We start from the raw sequence: 22,474 nt of genomic DNA, 5'->3' as shown, positions 1-22,474 counted from the left end.
ATCCTGCCCTCCTGGCTATGGCTCCAGCCAAGGTAGAGGGGAAAGGTGAAGGAGTTTGAGCAAAATCTCCAACTCAAGTCTTTGTAACCAGTGTAGAAGAGTGAGCAACCTTTTAGTCTTTCTCCAGCCAACCCACCGATTCAATGAAAGAGGGTAACAAACAGCAGCTCATTCCACACCTAGTGGACCTGCAGGCTGAACTAGACTAAGGAAGACACTGGTGGGCAGCAAAAGTAGAAGGACCTCTGTGCTGGAAGGATGGACAGCGTACTCTACCTAGTGGTGATGAGATGGGGCATCTGGTATTTGCAAGCTGGGCATAAAAATGGTTATGACCATTCCTGCTTTGTAATCATTCACCACCAGGCCACGCAGGAGAATTACGTGGAAACATTACGTGTTTGAACAGGGGTAAGCACAGTGAGCCATAAGACATGTGGGAAACACAGCCTCACGCGGTCAGTCAGGGAAAGTGCTTTGGAGATGACACCTAACCTAAGGCTAAATCTCAAAGGCAGGTGAAGAGGTTAAGAGAGGCAGTAGGAGTGGATGTTTCAGGTAGAGGGATTCACATAAGAAAAGGCACAGGAGAGTAAGCCAGCTTGGGGAGTGCAAGGAACTGCAAAAAGAGGTTTTGCTGGGTTGAAGGAGACTAGTAGGAAATGGGGTGGGGGAAATAGGTAAATAGTTACTGAGAACCTGGTATGAGGTACTAAGGAGCTGACTTTGTCCTGAGGGCAACAGAGAACAGTGGAAGACTTGATCAAGAGTGGTCAGATTTGTATTTAACATGTGGTGATGAGAGAATAGATGGAAGGAAGAGGGGCCAGCTGAAAAACGGTTAGACTCTAATGCCCGGATTCTGGTCTCTATCATTATCCACTGAAAGGAACCAGAGCTCCTTGGAGAAATGGTGCTGAGAGGTCTGCAGCAGGAAATGCACAGGATGAGCCTGGAACATGATGTTATGCCAGAAAGCAAAGACACTACCAAGCTCTCAAAGATGACTAGTACCATTGAAAAGGACTCAGGGTCCAAACTAAAGAGCTTACTACTGGCCAAAGATGAGATAATTTGTGCATCAATAAAGTATAACTGCAATGGATTGAAGTATTTTTAAATCCATAAGTTCATGATGATATTTTAAGAATATCTTGTTCACCTTTAGAGGATGCTAGAAACCGGCCACCTCTGAATACTTGTGAATAAAGGGAAAGAAATAGGCATTTATCCTTTCTTTTCTGTCCTAACTATACTTCAGGGTAATAAAAAAGTAAGTGAAGTTTCTCTCTATAGAAATATTCCAGCTAATAGATGAAGGAATTATAGGGTTAATTTCTCACTATTTTGTAAACCTCTAATGAAATAATTAAACTAGGTTATTATAATAATGACCATTAACACCATATTAGGAGAACCTGACATTGCATATCTCCTAATGGAAGTAAACTACACTACCAGTGAAGTTTTCTTAACAAAAAACCTGAATCTGAATGATACTAAGTTTCAGATCTAAATACCCATTTACAGGAAAGATAAATCAGAGGAACATGTGACATAACATCACTAGGGTGCAATCAGCAAAATATAGCAAGTGGAAACCTTTAAGAAAAATGAAAACCATGTGAGGTAATACATATGTTAATTCGCTAGATTTAGTCATTCTAAAATGAGTATTTCAAAATGTGTACATGATACATACATACAATTTTATCTGTCAATAATAATATTAAAAAGAAAACTCCCAAGGACAAACAGCCTGGTTTCTTTTTTTAAAAAAATGGCAAAGAACAAATCCAAAAACAAAAAAGAGAAGGGAAGGGAATCTAGAGATTAAAAGAGATTTATGAGCTGTATCAACAAACTGCAATGATGTGGACCTTGTTTGAATCCTGATTCAAATGCACCAAATGTAGAAGAAAAAAACAAGAGAGACAGTTGGGGCAATTTGAACCCCAATTCATTCTGCATGATGGCCTCCACAGACCTATGCCTCCTAGTTTTGCAAGGTTGTGTAGTTCCGCCACATTGAAGCAGGCTGGCTTGCATGACCAAGGCAATATCGCAGGAGCGTCTGTGGCTTCTGAGGCCTAGTCTTCAAAGGCATTGCAGCTTCCTCTTTGGCTCCTTGGATTTCTAGCTCAGGAGGAAACCAAACACAGTTTCTGAGGTCATTTGTGCCGCCCTGTGGAGAGCCTTGAAGAGTGGATTGGAGCCCCCTGCCAACTGCCAGCACCGACTTGCCAGCCGGTATGACTGAGCCACGGTGAAAGCAGATCCTCCGGCACCAAACTTTCAGGTGACTACACTTTCATGAGACACTCAGCCAGAACCACCTTGCTAATCTATTCCTGAATTCCTAACCCAAGAAACTGTGACAATAGATGTTTGTAGTTGTTCTAAACCACTGTGTTATACAGCAATAGAAAACTCAGCCGCCAGGCTGGGTGCAGTGGCTCACGCCTGTCATCCCAGCGCTTTTGGGAGGCTGAGGCAGGAGGACTGCTTGAGGTCAGAGTTCAAGAAAACTCAAAAGCTGACTAGTTGATAATATTAAAGAAATATTGTTAATACAAAATGCTAATAATGTGATTATGTTCTTCATAAGTTATCTTTTAAAAATGCATACTGAAATTTTATGGGTAAATTAATGTGATGTCTGAGATTTGCTTCAAAATGCAGCTGACCAGCCTGAACAACATAGGGAGACCCCGTCTCCACAAAAAGTACAAAACTTAGTTGGGTGAGGTGGCACATGCCTGTAGTCCCAGCTACTCAGGAGGCTGAGGCAGGAGGATCACTTGAGCCCAGGAGTTTGAGGTTGCAGTGAGCTATGATGATGCCACTACATTCTAGCCTGGGTAATAGAGCTAGACTCTGTCTTAAAAAAAAAAGAAAGAGAGAGAGAGAGAGAGAAAAAAAAGAAAGAAAACAATGCATCTGGGTGGTGGCAGAGAGTGGAGGAAGTAGAGGCTATACATTAGATGAATGGTCATGAGTTTATATTGGTTGTAGGAAGGCAATGGACATATTCACTGTACTACTATAGTACTCTCTCTACTTTTGTGTTTAAAATTTTCTGTAATACAAAATTTAAAAACAGGCCAGCCGTCATGGCTCACACCTGTAATCCCAGCACTTTCGGAGGCCAAGGCAGAAGTCCAAGACCAGCCTGGGCAACACAGCGAAACCCTGTCTTTACAAAAAATTTAAAGAAATTAGCCAGGCATGGTGGTGTGTATCTGTAGTGCCAGCTACTCAGGAGGCTGAGGCAGGAGGATTGCTTGAGCCCAGGAGTTGGAGGCTGCAGTGAGCCATGATTGCACCACTGTACTCTGGCCTAGATGACAGAGACCCCATATCTAAAAAAGTAATAAATAAAAATTTAAAAAAATACAAAAAAGGTGTAATGGTCCAGGCAAGAGAAAAGATGATCTGAAATAGAACAGTAGTCATAAGGGTAGGAGGAAAGAGGAGAGACGGGACTAAAAGATTCCAGAGGTAAAATCTTCATGCCCCAGTGAGCAGTTAGATGTGGGGAAGTGAAAAAGACAGGAGAGTCAAGGATGACTCCCAAGTGGTCTGGAAGGCCGTACCAACTACTTGCCTGCTGTGCAAGCTTGGTCAAGGTACTCAACCTTTCTGTGCCTCATTTGCCTATGTGTAAAATGGAGGTAATAACAATACTTGCTGCATAGAGCTATCATGAGGATTAATTAAAATACAGTTATGCACCACATATTTCAGTCAACAGTGGACAGCATATACAATGGTGGTCCCATAAGATTCTAATACCTTATTTTTACTGTAGCTTTTCTATGTGTAGCTATGCTTGGATACACAAATGCTTTTGTGTTCCAATCGTGTACAGTATTTGGTACAGTAACATGCACAGGTGTGCAGCCTAGGAGCAACAGGCTACACTACATAGCCTAGGTGTGTAGGGGGCTATACCGTCTAGCTTTGTGTAATTACACCCTATGATGTTCAGGCAACCAGGCAATGATGAAATTGCCTAATGACACATTTCTCAGAATGGATCCCCACAGTTAAGTGAAGCATGAGTGTATGTGAAGAATTTAGAAGAGTGTTTAGTACATAATAAAACCTCTGAGTGTTAGTTTTTCATTGGGGAGGCCCAGGCACCTCTGTCATAGCACGTGTTCTCCTACGGTCACCCAGGGACTGTTTGGCTTCACTCACTAGAACTGGGAGCGACATTCACCTCTGGGTCCCTGGTGTCTGGCTCAGTGCTTCACACCTACTCGGTGCCCAGTGAATGTTTGTCAAATAAACAATGTGGTTGGAGGAGGAAATAAAGGAATGAAAGGGGAGGCATAGCATGGGGAAGAACGTTGCCTGCAGAGTGGCCTGACATCAGAAGGGTCGGGAAGAGAGAGGCAAACAAGGCCCTGAGTCCCTCCTGCCGGCTTGTTAATGCTGTCTACCTTGGGGTTGGCTGTAGGAAAAGTAGCCCCTATGACGCCAGGCTGGGGGAAGGACTGTCAGGGTTAGTTCCAGGCAAAACAGATATGGACAGGGGAGAGTTTACGTCTATCGCGTCCATATAGTCATAGTCTCCGTGCTTTGTCCAAAACCTGCAACGGGTGTGGGGAGACGTGGTCAGAATTTGGAAGAGACGGCACCCTGTATTTCCTCTCCTCGCCACAGGGTGGCAGGTCAGGCCTGCAAACCTCTCAGATGGGCGCTGCCTCCGTAGCACCATCTGGTGGCAACATATTTTCCAACTTGTTCTCTAAGAAATAATTTCTAAGTTGAAAGAATTGAAAGAAGGGAACATATGTGGCAAGCTTATATTTGCTATTTTAAAATAACTCCTGAGAGTGCTCCTGTCTTAGAGAAGGCCCCCAGCGCTACTTTGTTGGCTTCCACGAGTCAAGGAAGAAACCTGATTTCTTGATGGCTTCTGCCACCTGAAGGCCCCAGCTGCCCTCGGCCCAGGCTGGGCCCTGCATGCTCACTCTCCTCCATGAATCATTCTCCACATCTATCAGATTTGTATCCCGGTATCCTCTCCCTCCATATCCACGCCACTCTGGGATACCCCAGGGTTCCTGTGGCTGATCCTGTACCACTCAGTTTCTTGGCCCCGTCCCACGGTGCTTACCTCCTTCCTCCTCGTTGCAGGCAGCATGATGGGAAAGTCAGCTTGTCTACTCTTGGGCCACCGCCACATCGTTCTGGCTGTCACATCCTTTGTCCCCTCCTCACCTGCACTTAGTGGCACTGCAAGCCCAGACCTGCCCCTTAACCCCTTCACCTAAGCCTGCTTCTTTCAATGCCGTCTCAGCATCCCCTCTTATTGTGATTTTGGACGCAGACTCTGGGGCTGAGCTGCTTGGTCTTGACTCACAGCTCTTCCATAGAAAAGCTCTGACCTTGGACAAGTTTCTTAAGTTCTCTGATCCTCACTCTCTCACATATGAAAATGGGGATAACAATAATACCTACCTAAAAAGGTTGTGGCAAGGCTTCACTGAGTTGCTACGCATAAAGTGCTTAGAACCGTGCCTGGCACATTGTAAATGCTATACATGTGTTTGTTCGTATACGTTATTACTATTATTTTCACTTGAGCTGGAGGCGATGGAGCACCTCACCTAGGCTCTACCAGCCACCCCAATTCCCTCAACGGTAAAGCCCATCCTTGGATTAATCCCACAATCTTCCTTCTCTAAGCCTAGCACCAGGCCTCTGCACCCTGCTAGGAGAAGCAGCAACCACAGGCGCCCGCTTTCCTGCAGATTGCTGCTAGGAGATTCCTGGTCTTCCCCCTCCACTGGGCTCCGGCCTTCTTTGAAAACCCTTGACTTGTCCTTAGTCTGGCCCCGCCCTTCTGTCTGCAGTGACCATCCCACATCTTCGCCACTTTCCCATCCACGTGGTATGAAATTCAAAAGGTACAAAAAGTACCGTGAAAAGTGAGAGTCCCTCTGTGGTAAATTGATAGACGTGGCCGCCATATTTTGCAGCTCCTCCCATGAACGTGGGTGACCCTCATTTCTAACACTCTAGTCCTCAGGTAGCTGCACCTTCCCCACTCCGTTTCCATTGCCTGAAACCCTTCCACTGAGCCCTCTAGAACTCACTGCCTGTCATCAGCAAAGCTCCCGACGTGCGGAACTTCTCCGAACGCTCCCGTTGCCCTCCTGTGGCGACCGGCTCCCTCAGGCGGACGCGGCTCTCGCGGCAGCGCTAAGTGGGCGGGGCTTGCCCCCCCCCCCGCCCGCCCCTGGCGCTGCCGGCCGGGAGGTGCGGTAGGCGCCCTGCTCGCTCCTCAGGGCTGCTTTCGCACCCTTCTTTCCCCAAATCCCTCAGCTTCCAGTCTCAGGTGTACCGCTCACGATGCTTCTCTCTTCCACTCTTCTACCACCCCTGGGCTACTTCCTCTCCCTTCTTGAAGGGATAGTTCCCACCTCGCTTTCGTTCTCTCTGGTAGATTTCAATATCCACACAGATAAATTCTCCCAATGCCCTGGCCTCTCGGTTCTGTGATCTGCTCTCCTCCAATGGCCTCTCATGGTCACACCCTGTTCCTTGTCATTCCTAATAACTGCGACTCTCTGTGTGGGTTCCCTAGGGCTGCCATAACAAAGTCCCACAGACTAGTGGCTTAAACAACAGAAATTTGTTGTCTCACAGTTCCGGAGGCTGGAAGTGTGAGACCAAGGTGAGTCAGTGCCCGTTCCTTCCGAGGGCTGTAAGGGAGAATCCGTTCCATGCCACTCACCTCGCTTCTGGTGGTTTGCTGGCAATACTTGGTATTGCTTGGCTTGTGGATAAATCACCCCAGTCTCTGCCTTCATCTTCACCTGGTGTTCTCCTCGTGTGTGTGTCTGTGTCTGATTTCCTCCTTTTTATAAGGATACCAGTCAAATAGGATTAGGGTCCACCCAAATGACCTCACTTTAACCTGATTACCTATGTAAAGACCCTATTTCCAGATAAGGTCACGTTCTGAGATATTGGGGGTTAGGACTTCAACATCTTTCAACTGCCCCCCATACTCTCAATTTCACACATCCCATCCTCTGCCCACCACCTCATTTCTTCCCAATATCTTTCCAACTCATTCCAACTAATACTTTATCTCCGAAATTCCTTTCTTCCTACCGGGACCTATGATCCACTGATCCTACCTCCTTCATGCCTCCCTCCTTTACTGTTCTCTCGGCCCTCTTTATCCAGTTTAAAGACCATGGTCAATGAACACAATCAGTTGTTTGCATGCACCTTCAACTCCCTTGCCTCTCCCTCTCCTTTGTTGCACTTGGTTGGTAAGTTGGCAGCCCTGGCTAATTGGACTCACTGCTGTTCTGTGCCTAGTGTGGCTGGAGCAGAAAACCAACACATTCATGTTAGTAAGTCTCACTTTAAACTCTTAATCACCGCAAGTGGACCCTTCTTGTTACCTGATAATCCTACATTTCCTACTCTAGCCACTCTTTTGAGTTCCTAGATGACTACTCACACTTTCTCTTCTTCTCTCAAACCTCCAACACCTCCTTCTCCCACCCTTCCTCTTAGCTGATGACCTTATTTCCTTGAGAAAATAAGACCAATCAGAAGAGTACTTCTACAAGTAGACACCACCACCACACATGCCCAACAGCTTCCTCTGTGCCTTCCTCCTTCCTGTGGATGCTATTTAAGGCCACTTGTGCACTAGAGCCCAACAATTCCCTCCTCTCTCTCCTGCATTAAATTTTCTCTATTTTATCATTCTTATAAGTATAAGAACATGCTTTAATTTCTTCCATGTTTATGAAACTCCCTCCTGGAACCCGGGAGCAGCAACACTCCAGTAGCAATGAGCATAACTAGCTTCCAAATCTTTGTTTCTAAATATTCCCCACTAAAATAAACCAAGGCTCTTTGGAAAAATGCTTGATTACAGGGCTGGGTTGGGGGAAATCCAAGATGAATCTTGAGCATGTTATGCCAGAAAGTAAGTACTGCCTCAAAGAATGATGGCAGCCAGACACCGTGGCTCATGCCTGTAATCCCAGCAATTTGGGAGGCTGAGGTGGGAGGATCGCTTGAGGCCTAGAGCTAGAGACCAGCCTGGGTAACATAGCAAGATGCTGTCTCTCTTTTTTTTTTTTTTTTTGAGACAGAGTCTCGCTGTGTTGCCCGGGCTAGAGTGAGTGCCATGGCATCAGCCTAGCTCACAGCAACCTCAAACTCCTGGGCTTAAGTGATCCTACTGCCTCAGCCTCCCCAGTAGCTGGGACTACAGGCATGCGCCACCATGTCTGGCTAATTTTATATATATATATATATATATATTTTAGTTGGCCAGATAATTTCTTTCTATTTTTAGTAGAGACGGGGGTCTCAGTCTTGCTAAGGCTGGTCTTGAACTCCTGACCTCGAGCAATCCACCCGCCTTGGCCTCCCAGAGTGCTAGGATTACAGGCGTGAGCCACCGCGCCTGGCCTCAAGACGCTGTCTCTTTAAAAAAATAAATTAAAAGGAATGATGGCGATTTGTCAAAAAGACACAGAAGAAGCCAATTTGAGGGGATTCCCATTGGCCAAAACAGGGATAATTTTAGCATCAAAATAAATAATGGTAGTAATGGATTACAAACCACTGAATAAAATAGGAAACCATGATTCCATACTGATATAAATAAGTGAATAAATAGTTTGATAAAAATTAAATATTTACAGTTTTACATACTTCCTTCCCTTTATAATTAACATTATTATTAATTATAAAGGGAAAAATAGTAAATGTATAATGGAGAAACATATCAGACACCAACTTAATCAAGTAATGAAAGTAAGCATCCTTAGTAATGAGACAAATCAAAATCATGGCCTTCAAAAATGTCAAGGTTATGAAAGTCAAGGAAAGACTGAGAAATTGTTCCAGGTTGAAGGAGACTAAAGAAACATGACAACTAAACACAATGTGTGGTTTTGAACTGGCTATAAAGAACATTATTTGGACAGTTGGTGAAAGTTGAATGTGGTCTGAGAAGATCAGTTTTATATCAATATTAATTCCTGATTTTGACGGTGGTATTGGGGATAGATAGGAAAATGGTCTTGTTTGTAGAAAATAAACACTGACATATTTGGGTTGATGGATCATCAAGTTGGCAACTTACTCTCAAATAGTTTAGAAAAAAAAAAGTTCTTTGTACTGAACTTGAAGTATTTGTGTATGAGGTAGTTTCAAAAATAAAACTTAAAAATGTCAGGTCAGGTGCGGTGACTCACGCCTATAATCCTAGCACTCTGGGAACCCAAGGAGGGAGGATCACTTGAACCCAGGAAGTTGAGGTTGCAGTGAGCTATGATTGTGCCACTGCACTCTAGCCAAGGCCACAGAGCAGAGACTCTGTCTCAAAAAAAAAAAAAAAAAAGTGAAAACCTCATTTCCTGACCTATTTCATCTCCCACTCCTGCTCTCTTCTCTCCTACTTCTTAAGAGTTGTGCATAGTCCAACCCTTCCTTTCCCATTTGCTCTTGGCTCACTCCAAACAGCTTTCACTTCCATCACCGCTCCCATCAAGGTCACCAATGACCTTCATACTGCTAAATCCAAAAGGCAATTTTCCATCCTTATTTTGCCAGACACATCAGCAGAATTGACAGCTGATTAATCTCTCTTAAAACATTTTCTTCACTTATATGCCAAGACCCCACATTCTTCCAGGACCACATTTTTAGTCTCTTGCTGTTTCCTCCTCATTTCCTCTGACCTCTAAAGAATGGAGTATCCCAGGGGTCAGGGCTCAGACCTTTCCTCATCTCACTCCTTTGGTGATCTCATCCAACCCCCTAGCTTTAAATAACATGCACATGCTGATGACTTACTCATTTATATCTCCAGCCCAGGCCTCTTTTCTGAACTCTGGACTTCTGTAACCAACTGCTTACCGTACATTTTCCCTTGGATGTTGTCCAATAGGCCGCTCAAGTTTAACACGGCCAATGTGTAACTTCTGACCTTCCCTCCCCCATGTCTGCTCTACCCAGTCTTCCCCATATCAATTAATGACATTTCACCCTTCCACTTGCTCCAGAACCCCTGGAGCTATTCTTGACTCTCCTCCTTTCTTCACATCAATTACTTAGCAAATCCTGTCATCCCTACTGCCTCCACCTGGTCCAGGTCACCACCATCTCTCACTGGGGTTCCCGCAGAGGTCACCTTACTGGCCTCCTGCTTCTATACTTGCTCTCTACAGTCTATTCTCATCACTGTCCAATGGTTTCCCATTTCACCCTGAGTAAAAGCCTAAGTCCTTATATTGGGCTGTAAGACCCTACATGATCTCTACCAAACTGGCTAAAAGTAAGAAGTTTGATAATACTCAATGGTGTGGAAGGTATGGGAGACAGCTCCACTCATATATTATTGGTGGGAGTGTAATTTATTAATGTCTGTAAAAAATTTAAGTTAGGCATAATCTATGACCCAGCAATTCCATTTGTAGGAATTTTTTTTTTTTTTTGAGACAGTCTCACTCTGTTGCCTGGGCTAGAGTGAGTGCTTTGGTGTCAGCCTCGCTCACAGCAACCTCAAACTCCTGGGCTTAAGTGGTCCTCCTGCTTCAGCCTCCCAAGTAGCTGGGACTACAGGCATGCACCACCATGCCCGGCTAATTTTTTCTATATATATTTTTAGTTGGCCAGATAATTTCCTTCTATTTTTAGTAGAGATGGGGTCTCACTCTTGCTCAGGCTGGTCTCGAACTCCTGACCTCGAGCGATCCACCCGCCTCGGCCTCCCAGAGTGCTAGGATTACAGGTGTGAGCCACTGCACCCGGCCCATTTATAGGAATTTATGTTATGGAAATACACAGGTGACCAAAGATATATATTCACTGCAGTGTTGTTTGTCATGGCAAACAAATAAATATGGCATGTCACACAATGGAGTACCATGTACAACAGTGGAGATTCATGAGCTTTGGAAAGATCACCAAGATATATTACTAAGTGCTAAAGGGAAGAAGCAGATCAGTAACCATAGGATAATCTCACTGTCTAATAAAAGGTAAAACATAAAACATGTTTGTGTGTGTGGCACTTACAGAATGTCTGTAAGGATTACCAGTAAACTCAGGTTGCCTGAGCTGGGGGGTCAGATAGGAAGAATATTCTTTCTTTACCTTGTGTAACATTCAACCTCAATTACTTTTTTAAAAACCATGAACATATGCTTTTATAATTTGTATGTCTTCAATAATTTTAAAAAGTTAATTTTTTTTTTTTGAGACAGAGTCTTGCTCTGTTGCCCTGGCTAGAGTGCAGTGGCATCATCATAGCTCACTGCAACCTCAAACTCCTGGGGCTCAAGCGATCCTCCCACCTGAGCCTCCAGAGTAGCTAGAATTACAGGCATGTGCCACCATGCTCGGCTAATATTTTCTATATATTTTTAGTTGTCCAGCTAATTTCTATTTTTAGTAGAGACGTGGTCTTGCTCTTGCTCAGGCTGGTGTCAAACTGTTGACCTCAAGTTATCCTCCCACCTCAGCCTCCCAGAGTGCTAGGATTACAGGTATGAGCCACCATGCCCAATTGATAATTTTAAAAAGTTCTTCCCCATCCTAAGATCATAGAAATGCTCACTTATATTTACTTAAAATTCATGTAGCTTTAAAAAAATTATTTATATGCTTGAATTAACTCACAAAGTGTTACAGAATGAGGGTATATATCTAGAGTTTCCTGCAGAGCATAATTACTTCTTTTTAAAAGAGTCTCTCTCTGTTGCCCAGGCTGTAGTGCAGTGGCACAATCAAAACTCACTGTAGCCTCCAACTCCTGGGCTCAAGCAATCCTCCAACCTCAGCCTCCTGAGTAGCTGGAACTAGAGGTGCACACCACCACACCTGCTTAATTTTTATTTTTAAATTTTTTTGTAGAGATAGGGTCTTGCTATGTTGCCCAGGCTGGTCTCAAATTCCTGGCCTCAAGTGATTCTCTTGCCTTGCCCTCCCAAAGTGCTGACATCATTGATGTGAGCCACCATGCCCAGCCCAAACTTTCTGATAAGGAAAACAAAACATACTATTTGTAGAAAATCTAGAAAAAGGCTGGGCGCGGTGGCTCACGCCTGTAATCCTAGCACTCTGGGAGGCCAAGGCAGGGGGATCATTTGATCTCAGGAGTTCGAGACCAGCCTGAGCAAGAGTGAGACTCTGTCTCTAAAAAAAAATAAAATAAAAAAGAAAAAGAAATAGAAAAAAATTAGCTGGACAAATAAAAATACATAGAAAAAATTAGCTGGGCATGGTGGTGCATGCCTGTAGTCCCAGCTACTCAGAAGGCTGAGGCAGAAGGATTGCTTGAGCCCAGGAGTTTGAGGTTGCTGTGAGCTAGGCTAATGCCACGGCACTCTAGCCTGGGCAACAGAGTGAGACCCTGTCTCAAAAAAAAAAAAAAAAAAAATTTAAAAAATATCTAGAAAAAGGTAAAGAAGGAAATAAAAATCACTGACAACCCAGAGAAAACCTCAGTTAACATTTTTGGGACATTTTCTAGAAAAAGGCAGAGTGCCCACTAAAGTGGAACCTGAATCCTTGTCATAGTCTTTTGCTAATGCCTTGATGCCATTTGGGGAGATGGGGGGAGGTGGTCTGGGAGTTTTGGCTTCCTCTGTTTGGGAAACCCAGCAGAAAGGGTCTTGCACAATGGTAAGGCAAACATTCACTCATTGTTCTTGGAGAAAACAGTGAGGTCCCCTTAACTCTGCAAGCAGATGTTACAAACTGAGATATGAAATGTTCTGCCCTAGTAAGGATCAAGTGGTCTGTTAGCCAAATGTCTCCTTTAAATGCAAGAAGAAATCAGTTTCTTAGGAGTGTCTTTAAATTCACCTGCATGTCCCCCTCCACAGAATTATTTCAGATGGAATACTGGGTCTGTGTGGAAGGCACAGACAGGTAGGTGAGCTGTAGGGTGGCTAATCTGGGCCCAGCATCCCTTAGCAGCATCCTGGGGGAATTAGGAAGAAGAGTTTCCCACCTCGGAACAGTTGGTAGGGATGGGCTGCCTCCAGGCACCAGGCAGGACTAATGCTATCTGCCTTGCCCTGGTGCCTGACAATGGGACATTTCCCAAGGTGGCACCTTGGATTTGCAAACACCAGAGAACAGAGACTGGCAGCAGACAGATCATCCCCTGGTGATAAGAATGTGGACAGACCCTTTGGCCTCAGCTGGAGAAGGGGGTGTCCAGAGTCAAACCTACCATGCCAAACTTTCCCGGGAAGGAAATAGGAGAGATATCCTGTAGGCAAACAATCCCATTCTAACTAGGAAATGAGGTAAACCATCAAGTTCAAGCAGAGAAGAGGCTTTGAAAAACCAAGAAATAAAAAGTTGGAAGGAGCTAGGCAGGCTCAAACTCAAATTCCTGGGCTCTAAGAGATCCTCCCACCTCAGCTTCCCTCAGCTGGGACTACAGGGGAGCACCACCATGCCCGCTTCAGTCTGGTTTTGAGCCCACCTGGCTATAGAGGCAGAGATTTGCAGTTTCATAGTAGTCCCTTTAAACCCATAAAAGCAGAAGGGACAGTGGAATAGAAGATGGAGGTAAGAACATGAGATCCTGACTTAAACAAAACCAAGACATCTGACTTGACCCTCTCTAAGTCTTATTAATTTCTTCAATGATGACATTAACCAAGGGAAACAGGAGGGAGAGGCAGGGTGGGGGAGGTTGGAAGAGCAGAATGCTAAGGAGAATATCTGGCCAATGTGACCAGCTGGTCTGGCCTAACTTAAGTCCTTTTTTTTTTTTCCTTTTTTTTTTTCTGAGACAGAGTCTCATCTGTTGCCCAGGCTAGAGTGCCCTGGCATCACCATAGCTCACTGCAACCTCAAATTCCTGGCCTCAAGCGATCCTCCTACTTTGGCCTCCCAAATTGCTAGGATTACAGGTGTGAGCCACTGAGCCCAGCCCTAATCTTTACAAAGGAAGAAAGCCAAAGTGCAGAGAAGGAATGAAACTTTCCAGACAAAACCAGACTGAAGCCAGGCATGGTGGTATGAACCTGTAGTCCCAGCTGAGGGAGGCTGAGGTGGGAGGATCACTTGAACCCAGGAATTTGAGTTTAGCCTGAGCAACATAGTGAGATCCCTGTCTGAACACAAAACAAAATCCAGACTCAGTGGCTAAGACTCTTGACTTCCAATCTAGTGCTCTCATGCCCTGCCCATTAGGAATGATCCACAGGCCAAAAGGAAAGGAAGAGATGAAAGTCCAAGTAGAAGAAAACAAAGCTACCCAAAAAGGAACCACTCCTACCAGGCTCTGTCACTCCTTGGCCTTGAGCAATCAATCATCGATGTTTGTGAGCCTCAGTGCCTTCATCCAGAGACGATGCTGCTTCCTAGGCAGGGCTATGGCAGGGGTTAGGGGTCTTGAGGCTGGTCAATATGGTTAAGTGTTGATTTTTTACTTATTTAATTTTTGAGGCAAGTTCTCATTATGTTGCCCAGGCTGGAGTGTAGTGGCGTCATCATAGCTCACTTTAGCCTACAACTCTTGGCCTCAAGCTATCCTTATGCCTTAGCCTCCCAAAGTGCTAGGATTACAGGTGTGAGCCCCCTTGCCCAGCTGGTAGGTGTTTATTTTAATGAGGGAGTTATTTCACTGCTCTCAGGGTGCACTGGGGGCTGGAGAGATGCTGCTAGGAGGAGCTGATATATAGGGAGGTACTTACTGACACTCTCCCCAGCCCCAGTGCTGTTTGGTCTGGTCAGAGGACAAGACTGGTGTCCAGTGAAATAAATGAGTTTTGAATGGACCCAGCAATAATTCCTGCTCAGGCATCCCTGACCCCTGGCTCAGCTAGCCTGTGGTGCCAACACAGAGAGGGACATGTTGACCACGTGTCTACTACGGGGCCTCTACCTCCCATGCATGAACTGTTCAGAGTCCCAGCCACAAGTCCAGGGGTTCCAAGCATGCATGCTGCCTTAGTGTAGGCTGTGTCAGGTGGTGCTCTGGACAAGTCATGCCACACCTTGCAGCCTGGGAAGGAAGGAGGCCTCCCTAGACCTGACCTGGTTGGCCAATGTGAGATGTGCTGGGGGGCCGTGACCACCCCATGGCTTCCTTGTGCCACGCAGAGAATCCAAAATAAGCCCTGGAAGCCTGGACCCTTCCTTACAGCCTCATTTCTGCCCTGCCTTTCCTACACTGAGAGTTTCAGAGCCAGAGGAACTTCTAGTTGAAATGTGAGGTAGAAACAGGGGCAAGAGGACTTGGGGAAAGCCCAGTGTTTGAGGAGAGGTTAGAAGGTGGCAACAGGGTGAGACCCAGTTGTGCCTTGCTTTGCTATGTGGCAACAGGAGGCTACAGTTAACTCTATCCACCTCCAGCCCCTGAAGCTCACAGTTTCCATGTCCCACCCACCGTGGCCTTGAGTGCCATGTCCACAGTCATCCTCCCACCTCCCTCTCCAAGGAACTGCCCTCTGCCCTGCCCAAGCCCAAATGCCACTCCAGGCCTATGCAGGCCCCACTTCCCCAACCCTGTCACCTTCTAGGGTGACTCTAGCCAGCTCCCCTGACAAGGGTGCCTCGGGTCCTTCAACCTGGCACCCATGTGATCTCTGCCCACCTGTCCACCCCTGAGTTCTCCCACACAACAGGCTGAGTCAGGGGCAGGGAGGGGCCTCCACATTTTATTAGGGATACGGCAGAAGCAGAGGCAAGAAGCAGAGCAGCCGCGTTTTAAACGACAGATAAATTAACCGCAGTGTGGGGACTGGGGGCGGGGACTGGGCCAGGCGCTTTAATATAAAAAAAAAAAAAAACCAAAAAAACAAAAAAGACAGACAAACAGACCCCAAAGACATGGGGCAGGGGAGGGCAGCACCATCCAGACAGCAGGGAGGACTGGGGCAGAGAGAGAAGGCAACTTGTCCCCCGCCCCCCAAACTCCACCACCACAGGGCCTCCAGGACGGCCCCCTGTGTGGGGCTTCGGGGCAGAGATGGCACAGCTGGCGGGCAGGATGCCCAGCACCATGAGATGGCTCAGCCTGAAGTGGGAGCTGGCGGGCTGGGACACAACGGCCTCAAGCCCCCAGCCCATCAGAGGAAGAGCCTTAGTTTGGGTGAGAGAAGGGACCAAGGGTGGGGTCTCTCCCTGAGCTGAGCACGGCCATCTCATCCACAGCAGCGGTGGGCAGTGGGGTGTGCCAGGGACCCCCTTCGCCTTCTTATCCACCTGCCTCCTTGGTCCCTTCAGGGAGGGGCCCCCCTGGCTCCGAGGGGGTGGGGCATGAAGAGAACCGGTCCAATCTGTGGTCCGCAACTCCAGAGGGGGCCGTGGTATGGTGCAGCCCCTCAGCCCTGACTCCCACAGGAGGACAACGAGTCATACAGCGAGTCGCTGAGCGACTCTGAGGTCTCCAGCCCTGGAGGGCCCCCGCTGGCTACTCTGCCTTCTTCACCCATGTCCGATGTGCTGGGGGTGCGGCTGCCCCCAAAAGCCGGGCCCTGGGGCATAGGGGACGGGCGGCTGGGCTCCTGGCTCTGCTTCCGGTCCACGGGCAGGGCCTGGGGAAGGAGGGGCAGCTTGGGAGGAAGCTCCTCTCCACCTCTTAGCCCAGCTGAGGTGCCCTGGGCCTGGGGGGCACTGCCCACTGATGGAGGGTGCTATGGGGAGGCCCCAGGGTCAGGCACACCTCAGGGGAAGCAGGCTGGAACGGCTAAGCACAGTCCTACCGCGATCCTGGAAAGGGACAGGAACCCCTTCCCTGAGAGAGGTGTGTGGCCTGCCTGAGGGGCACCCAAGGGGGAGATCCCTCAGTCCCCCACTGAACAGCGCTGGGGCAAGGCTGTGCAAGACACAAGCTGTGCCTTACTGGAGAAACTGGTCTCCCCGGGCCACTCCCTCCTGTCCCCGAGTCCTGTTCCCTTTCCCCCTTTGCAATTCTCACCATGGGGGTCCTGGGCAGCCCCTCCAATTGTCGGGGTGGGCATAGGAAAGGGTCCGAGGAGCTGCCAGCTGCCCTTGTGTTGGGGAAGGTCCAGTTCTTGGCCAGCTGGACAGGAGGGGTAGGGCCTGGATCTTCACAGGCATCTGTGCAGGAACAAGAGGAAAGTGGGTGGAGCTGTCTAGGTCCCGGGGACAGTCCCACCCTCCCACCTGGACACTCACCATCAGGACAGGTCTGATGGCCCCGGTGGCCCGGCGTGGCGGTGAGCAGCGCAGGGAAGGCCGGCATGCTGGGGTGCCGGCCGCTCACCAGCAGCTCCTCTATGCCCGGCACCTCCCGCTCCAGCGTGTGCGCACGGCGGGGGACTTTGGTAAGGGGTGGGGGCCGAGCTGGGGGCACCCCAGGCGGGGGTTCTAGCCGTGGTGGTTTGGTTTTGGGAAGATTCTTGCTGGGGGTCCCATTGCTGCCATGGTCTGGGGGTGGGAAGGTCCCAATGCCACTGTCCAAGGTTCGAGTCAAGGAGCCACAGGCTGGGGAGGGGAGGGCAAGTCAAGGGTGAGGCTGGGTTCAGCCCCTCTGCCCTCCTCCTGCAGTTTCCCGCCGACCAGGCTGTACCCCTACTCAGGGCGCTCCTGGCCCAACAGGCCCATTCCACTAACCACCTGGGCTTGGGGGGGCGGAGCAGGCAGCAGGGGATTTGTTCCTCTGCAGCTGCAGTGCCCTTGGCACCAAGATGGCACTCAGAGCCTGGCATCTGCTGTAGTGACAGGAGGAGTGGGATGGGCAGGGGGTGAGAGGCAGACCCCGTCCTCAGCCCCTGGCCCTGCTGACCTGTAAAGTGGGAGGTGGGCACTGGCTCGGCCAGGCTGTCCTCTGAGGGCATCTCTTCCCGCCTCCCTGGCTCGATGCTCGGCTGTGTGGGGTACAGCAGACCTCAGAGTCCAATCCCATCCTACCCCAACCCCCTCCCCTGCCTCTGGGGAGTCGGGGGAGTAGGGATATGAGTACGGGAGTGCGGAGCTAGGAGCACTGCAGCCCCTGCAGTATGGGTCTGAGAGCCCCCACAGACCGAAGCCCTTCTCCCCTCCCTAGTCCCCCCTTGGAGACCATGAATGGATCCAACAGCTTCTAGGCCCCAGGGAAGGGGAGCCCCCTGGGGGGTAAGAGACCTGGCAGGGCCAGAGAGCCAGGTACCTCTATCCCAATCTCTGTCCCAAGAACTTACCTTTCCGGGAGGTTTTCCGCAGCCCTGAAGAGGGCCCACCAGGCCATTTCTGGGCCCACAGGCTGTCCAGGGGCTCTTGGGGTCAGAGGACACTGGCTGGAAATCCCCATACTCGGGCTTGGGCTCCCGCCAGCTCTTGGGCGGCAGCTCCTTGCCATCCACCCTAGGGGTAACGGTGCATATGGAGGTGAGGCAGGCCCCGGCCCACCCGCACATTCCAGTCCTGCACCCTCCAGTGGTGCTGGGCCTAGGGACACACTCACTGCCACCCTGCCCTGGGGAAGGGGATGTACTGCTGCTGATTGTTCCCACCAACCCCTCCTGACACTGGCAACAGGCAAGGACCCTAGGGGAAATCCCAGAGGAACAGGAGGGGCAGGGAGAAGGTAGGTAGGAGAACGTCCCCAGAGTACTCAGTGTCAAGTCTAGGGAACTGCTCACTGGTGTTTACAGGTAGATCAGCAGACCCCGTCATATCCTGGTCCACGCATAACACACCCTGCCTGCACCAGCTGAACTTCTGAGCATGCTTATTGTCCAAACCACACACCCTATCTGAGGCTCAATTCCTGTGGACTTGCGCTACCTTTTCTGGCCCAGACAGAGCAGCCCCAAGAAAGATGGGTCCCTTTGCTAAACCACAGCTCCTGCTGTGGCAGGTGCCAAAGGGCAAGATGGGAAGGGGACCCTCCTTGTCCTTTTCCTGAGACCTTCATGGACCCATAGCTCGGATCTAGCATTCCCTCAACTACGGCTACCTCATCTGACATGGAGATGACCCAGGAAGTTGTGGACTATTAACTCTTCTCGAGTGAGACTGGGTCAGACAACTAGCAAGGGGAGGAGCTGAGATGTAAACCCTGACTTCTGATTCAAGCCCCGGATCCTTCCTACAGGTCAGTTTACTAACCAAGACACTTCGGTGGCATCCTACCCCTTTTGACCTCTGAGGAGCCCAAGCTCCCAGGAAAGGTGGGCGCAGCTCCAGACCCTGGTGTGCCCACAGAGGGAAAGGTGCTCCCAGCCCACCAAGTACCTGCCGGCTGCTCCCAGGCCCTCACCTGTTGAGCAGCTGTTGCATGAAGGTGTCTGCACCCTGGTACACGCCAGCTAGCTGGCCCTGCACCTGCCCCAGCCCCGTGCTAGGCCCTGAGGCTGGGCCCCCGGGCCGTGGCCGGGCCCTGCTGCTCAGGTAGGCCTTCTCCTCCTCCAGCGCCCGGCGCAGGTCTTCCGCCTTGGCCATCAGCTTGGAGATGTTCAGGCTTTCAGCCTCTAGCTTCCGGGCTTCCATCTTGACCTCCCTCCGCAGTGGGGAGCCCCCACCGGCCCCTTCCTTGCTCTTGGTGGCCTCCGTGCGGCGGTTCAGCGCTGGCAGCTTGCTCTTCTTAAGGCCAAACCAGCTGGCGATGCTGCTGGCATTGCGGTGCTTGGCCTCGGTGCCTGGGGCCCGTTCCTGGCCCTGAAGCCGCAGCACATTCTCCTCAATGCCCTTCATCACCTTCTCCTCGATGGCTGAGTGTGGGGCCAGCCCCTCGGAACCGTGGCTTGGGTCAGCAGGGCCAGGTACTGGGGGCGTGGGCTGGGCAGTGGTGCCACCACAGTCTGCCCATGGTGGGCCCTTCCCCTTGTCAGGCTTAGAGGGCTCCTTGGTGACTGGGGGGGCCCCAGGTCGGGGCACCACCTTGGTGGGTGACTTGGATGGTAGCTTTGTAGGGCTGCTGTGAGGGCTCTTATTGTGCTTGCCCAGGCTGGGGGCTGAGGTTGGCACTTTGGCAGGGGTGCGGGGTACCTGGGGACACAGGGCCCCTGCCAGCCGGCTCTTGGCCAGCTCTACTTTGGTGAGGCAGCTCCTTGGTGAGACAGGCTCCAGGTCCACCCGGGCCCCCATGGAGTGGGAGGAGTAGACTCGGGCCCCAGGATCCCCCCCAAGTCCGGGTTCCTGCTGCTTCAGGCTGTTTGTGCCTAAGGCCACTGCCCCCCGCAGAGCCCCCTTAGTTTCTGGCTGCTCAGGGGGCCTGGGGGGCACCATGTCTCCAGCATTCTCCCCTGACCTCCCAGGTGCCCGGGCCTTCTCGGAGCCAGGCTTGGCTGGCACTCCGTTCTTCTCTGGGCCCAGGGGCCCCTCAGGGCCTGTCTTCAGCTTCCCCAGGGCTGCCAGTCTGTCCCGTAGAGGTGTGTTGCCAGGATCCCCAGGTCGCCGCCCCGAGCCCTGGCCGGGCTTCTTGGATGAGTTGCCTGGGGTCCTGCGGCCAGGATGGGGAGATTCCGAGCCCGCCTTGTCCAAACTCTTCTCCTGGGGGTAGGAGTAGGACTCTGGGAGGCAGGGGCTGGGGGAGACTCCAGGGCTTCTGAGGGCCTCAGGGGCCTGTGGTACCTCCAGAGTCAGCTGTGGGTAGGTGGGCACCTGCAGTGGGGATGGAGGTGGCTCTGGGGAAGGGCCCCTAAAGGTGCTCTGGGAAAGGTCCAGGATGTTCTCATAGCAGGGAGATGCCACTGGTCCTGGGGACAGCGTGGCAGACAAGGCTGGTGGGGGAGGTTTGAGCTGTGCAGAGTCCGGGGTTGCGGAGCAGGGTGAAGGGCTGCTGGGCAGGCCCTGTGCCCCCTCTGGGGACAGCTCTCCTCCACCCAGACCCCTGCGGGCCAGCAGTGGGGAGGGGCTGCCGTCTGAGCTGCTGTTCCGACAGGGGATTCGGGAGTTCCGGGGCAGCTGGGGACTGAGCTGGGGGCCTCCTGGGCTGGGGACCTTCTCTGAGGCGGGAGGCAGCTTTAGGAACTTGAGACCTCTGGCTGGAGAGGGCAGAAGAGGTCCCTGGGCTTCCCCAGGAGAAGGGGGGCCAATTTGGAGCTTGCTTTTCACCTGAGATGAGGAGTGCGGGTGGCCAGGCCGGGAGCCCAGAGGGGCATCCCCTGTACCCATGAACATGCTGAGGAAGGGGAGGGGCCCCTGGCCCTCTGAGGTAGCACCAAAGCCTGGCCTCTGGGCCTCTGGGGTACCCCCACCCCAAGCTGACTTGGGGAGGCCTTTGGACTTGGACAGCTGTGGGGGCCCCTGGTCTGGGGAGGATGGCTGCCTGGGACCCAGGTGGTCCCCACTGAGTGGGCCCGCAGCCCCAGCCAGGAAGGCCTGTAGGTAAGACTCTGTGTCCTCAAGGAGCTGGCCCAGGTTCAACTGTTTGCGGGCCAGGGCACCAAGCAGGGTGTCAGGGCTGGGTGCCTCATTAGGGTCACCTGCTTCATCAGAAGAGGAGGAGGAGCTACTGCCTGGGATACACTGTGCGGCAGAGCTGGTGCCCTGGGCCTGGGGGGGTACCCTGCTAGGGCCCCAAGGCTGCCCAGTACCCTCTTCCCCTCCCGGGCCCCCCAAGAGGCGCTCCCAGTGCAGCAGGCCTCCCAGGCTACTGGGGCCCAGCAGCAGGTAGGGGGCCCAGGGTGAGGGCTCAGGCTGGGGCGGGCCACACAGCTCGCCGTTGATGGGCTCTGGGGAGCCAGGACCTTGGCCTGGAGGCCGCCAGGGGGTGGCAGGTGAGCACAGAAGCAGGGGGTCAGTCTCTTCCAGGGCTCTCAGCACCTCCAGAATCTGGGCTTTCTTCCGAAGGAACGGGGACAGGGCATCCAGCGCTGGGGGTGGGGCGGCCGGGGGACCTGGGCCTCCTGGCCTCAGTTGCTGCTCCCAACACACCTTGGGGGAGAGACGGCATGAGGAGGAAGCCATGTGCAGCTGGGATCCTGTTCTAGGCCTAGGCTGGGGTAACTGGGTATGCCAGGAACACAGCTGGCCTGTGTCCCCAAAAGGAATTCACTGCAACTGGGATATGACAGCTCAGCTTCCTCAAGGGTTGCTAAGCCCTGGTTACCCCAACTCTTCTTCCTGGCACACTTGTGGTTGGGTGAGCACCCCACACCTCCTTCTTGGCTATCCCAGCCCCCCACTCCCCACAGCTCTTTGGATCAGCAGGGCTGACCGCCTACAACTCTCACCTCTAGGCTTGTCCCAGTAGAGGGAGGCCTGTCTATTTCTCAGGCTCCAGAGAGAACACTCAAGGAGAGGGTGTGATGTGGCCAAGTCCTAAGTCAGTCACTGTGGGCAAGCCCAGGCCTTTTCAGGACAGACAGCTGGCCCTGCTGACCTGATCCCCAGCAGGAGAGGGGATTGGGGGCGACTCCATGCAAACCCTTCCCTGCTGTTGCCCAGCCCCTTCTTGGGTGTACTTCAGTCTGGGACAGTGGTTAACTACATAGACTCTGGGGTCAGACTGTGTAGGTTCTACCTAGCTATACGACCCTCTGCAAGTTATTTGACCTGT

The 22,474-nt window shown here is 50.9% G+C and overlaps 1 protein-coding gene and 1 long non-coding RNA gene across 5 annotated transcripts in view; both read right to left on the bottom strand.

The window, feature by feature from the left end:
* Nucleotides 1-2,123: 2,123 nt before the first annotated feature.
* LOC123640403 lies at nucleotides 2,124-6,155 on the bottom strand. The gene is made up of 3 exons (XR_006735973.1): nucleotides 6,111-6,155; nucleotides 5,129-5,261; nucleotides 2,124-2,136 (listed from the first exon to the last, which is right to left on the bottom strand). It is a non-coding gene; the product is annotated as an uncharacterized LOC123640403 (long non-coding RNA).
* Nucleotides 6,156-15,656: 9,501 nt separating this feature from the next.
* NCKAP5L (NCK associated protein 5 like) overlaps nucleotides 15,657-22,474 on the bottom strand; it is a 33,807-nt gene continuing 26,989 nt past the window's right edge. For 3 of the 4 annotated variants that reach the window (XM_045554970.1, XM_045554969.1, XM_045554971.1), the window contains 6 exons: nucleotides 19,232-21,849; nucleotides 18,171-18,333; nucleotides 17,777-17,858; nucleotides 17,167-17,475; nucleotides 16,946-17,088; nucleotides 15,657-16,562 (listed from right to left, as the gene is read on the bottom strand). In XM_045554970.1, coding sequence (XP_045410926.1) covers nucleotides 16,350-16,562; nucleotides 16,946-17,088; nucleotides 17,167-17,475; nucleotides 17,777-17,858; nucleotides 18,171-18,333; nucleotides 19,232-21,849 — 3,528 coding nt within the window. In that variant the 3' untranslated portion in view covers nucleotides 15,657-16,349. Of the gene's footprint in view, nucleotides 16,738-16,945; nucleotides 17,089-17,166; nucleotides 17,476-17,776; nucleotides 17,859-18,170; nucleotides 18,334-19,231; nucleotides 21,850-22,474 lie in introns of all 4 variants that reach the window. The other variant, XM_045554972.1, reaches the window with a different exon arrangement.

Source organism: Lemur catta, chromosome 6, assembly GCF_020740605.2.
Source record: "Lemur catta isolate mLemCat1 chromosome 6, mLemCat1.pri, whole genome shotgun sequence".
NCBI classification, from domain to species: Eukaryota; Metazoa; Chordata; class Mammalia; order Primates; family Lemuridae; genus Lemur; species Lemur catta.
Note: the sequence above shows the minus strand (reverse complement) of the source record. Positions and strands in the feature narration are given on the sequence as shown.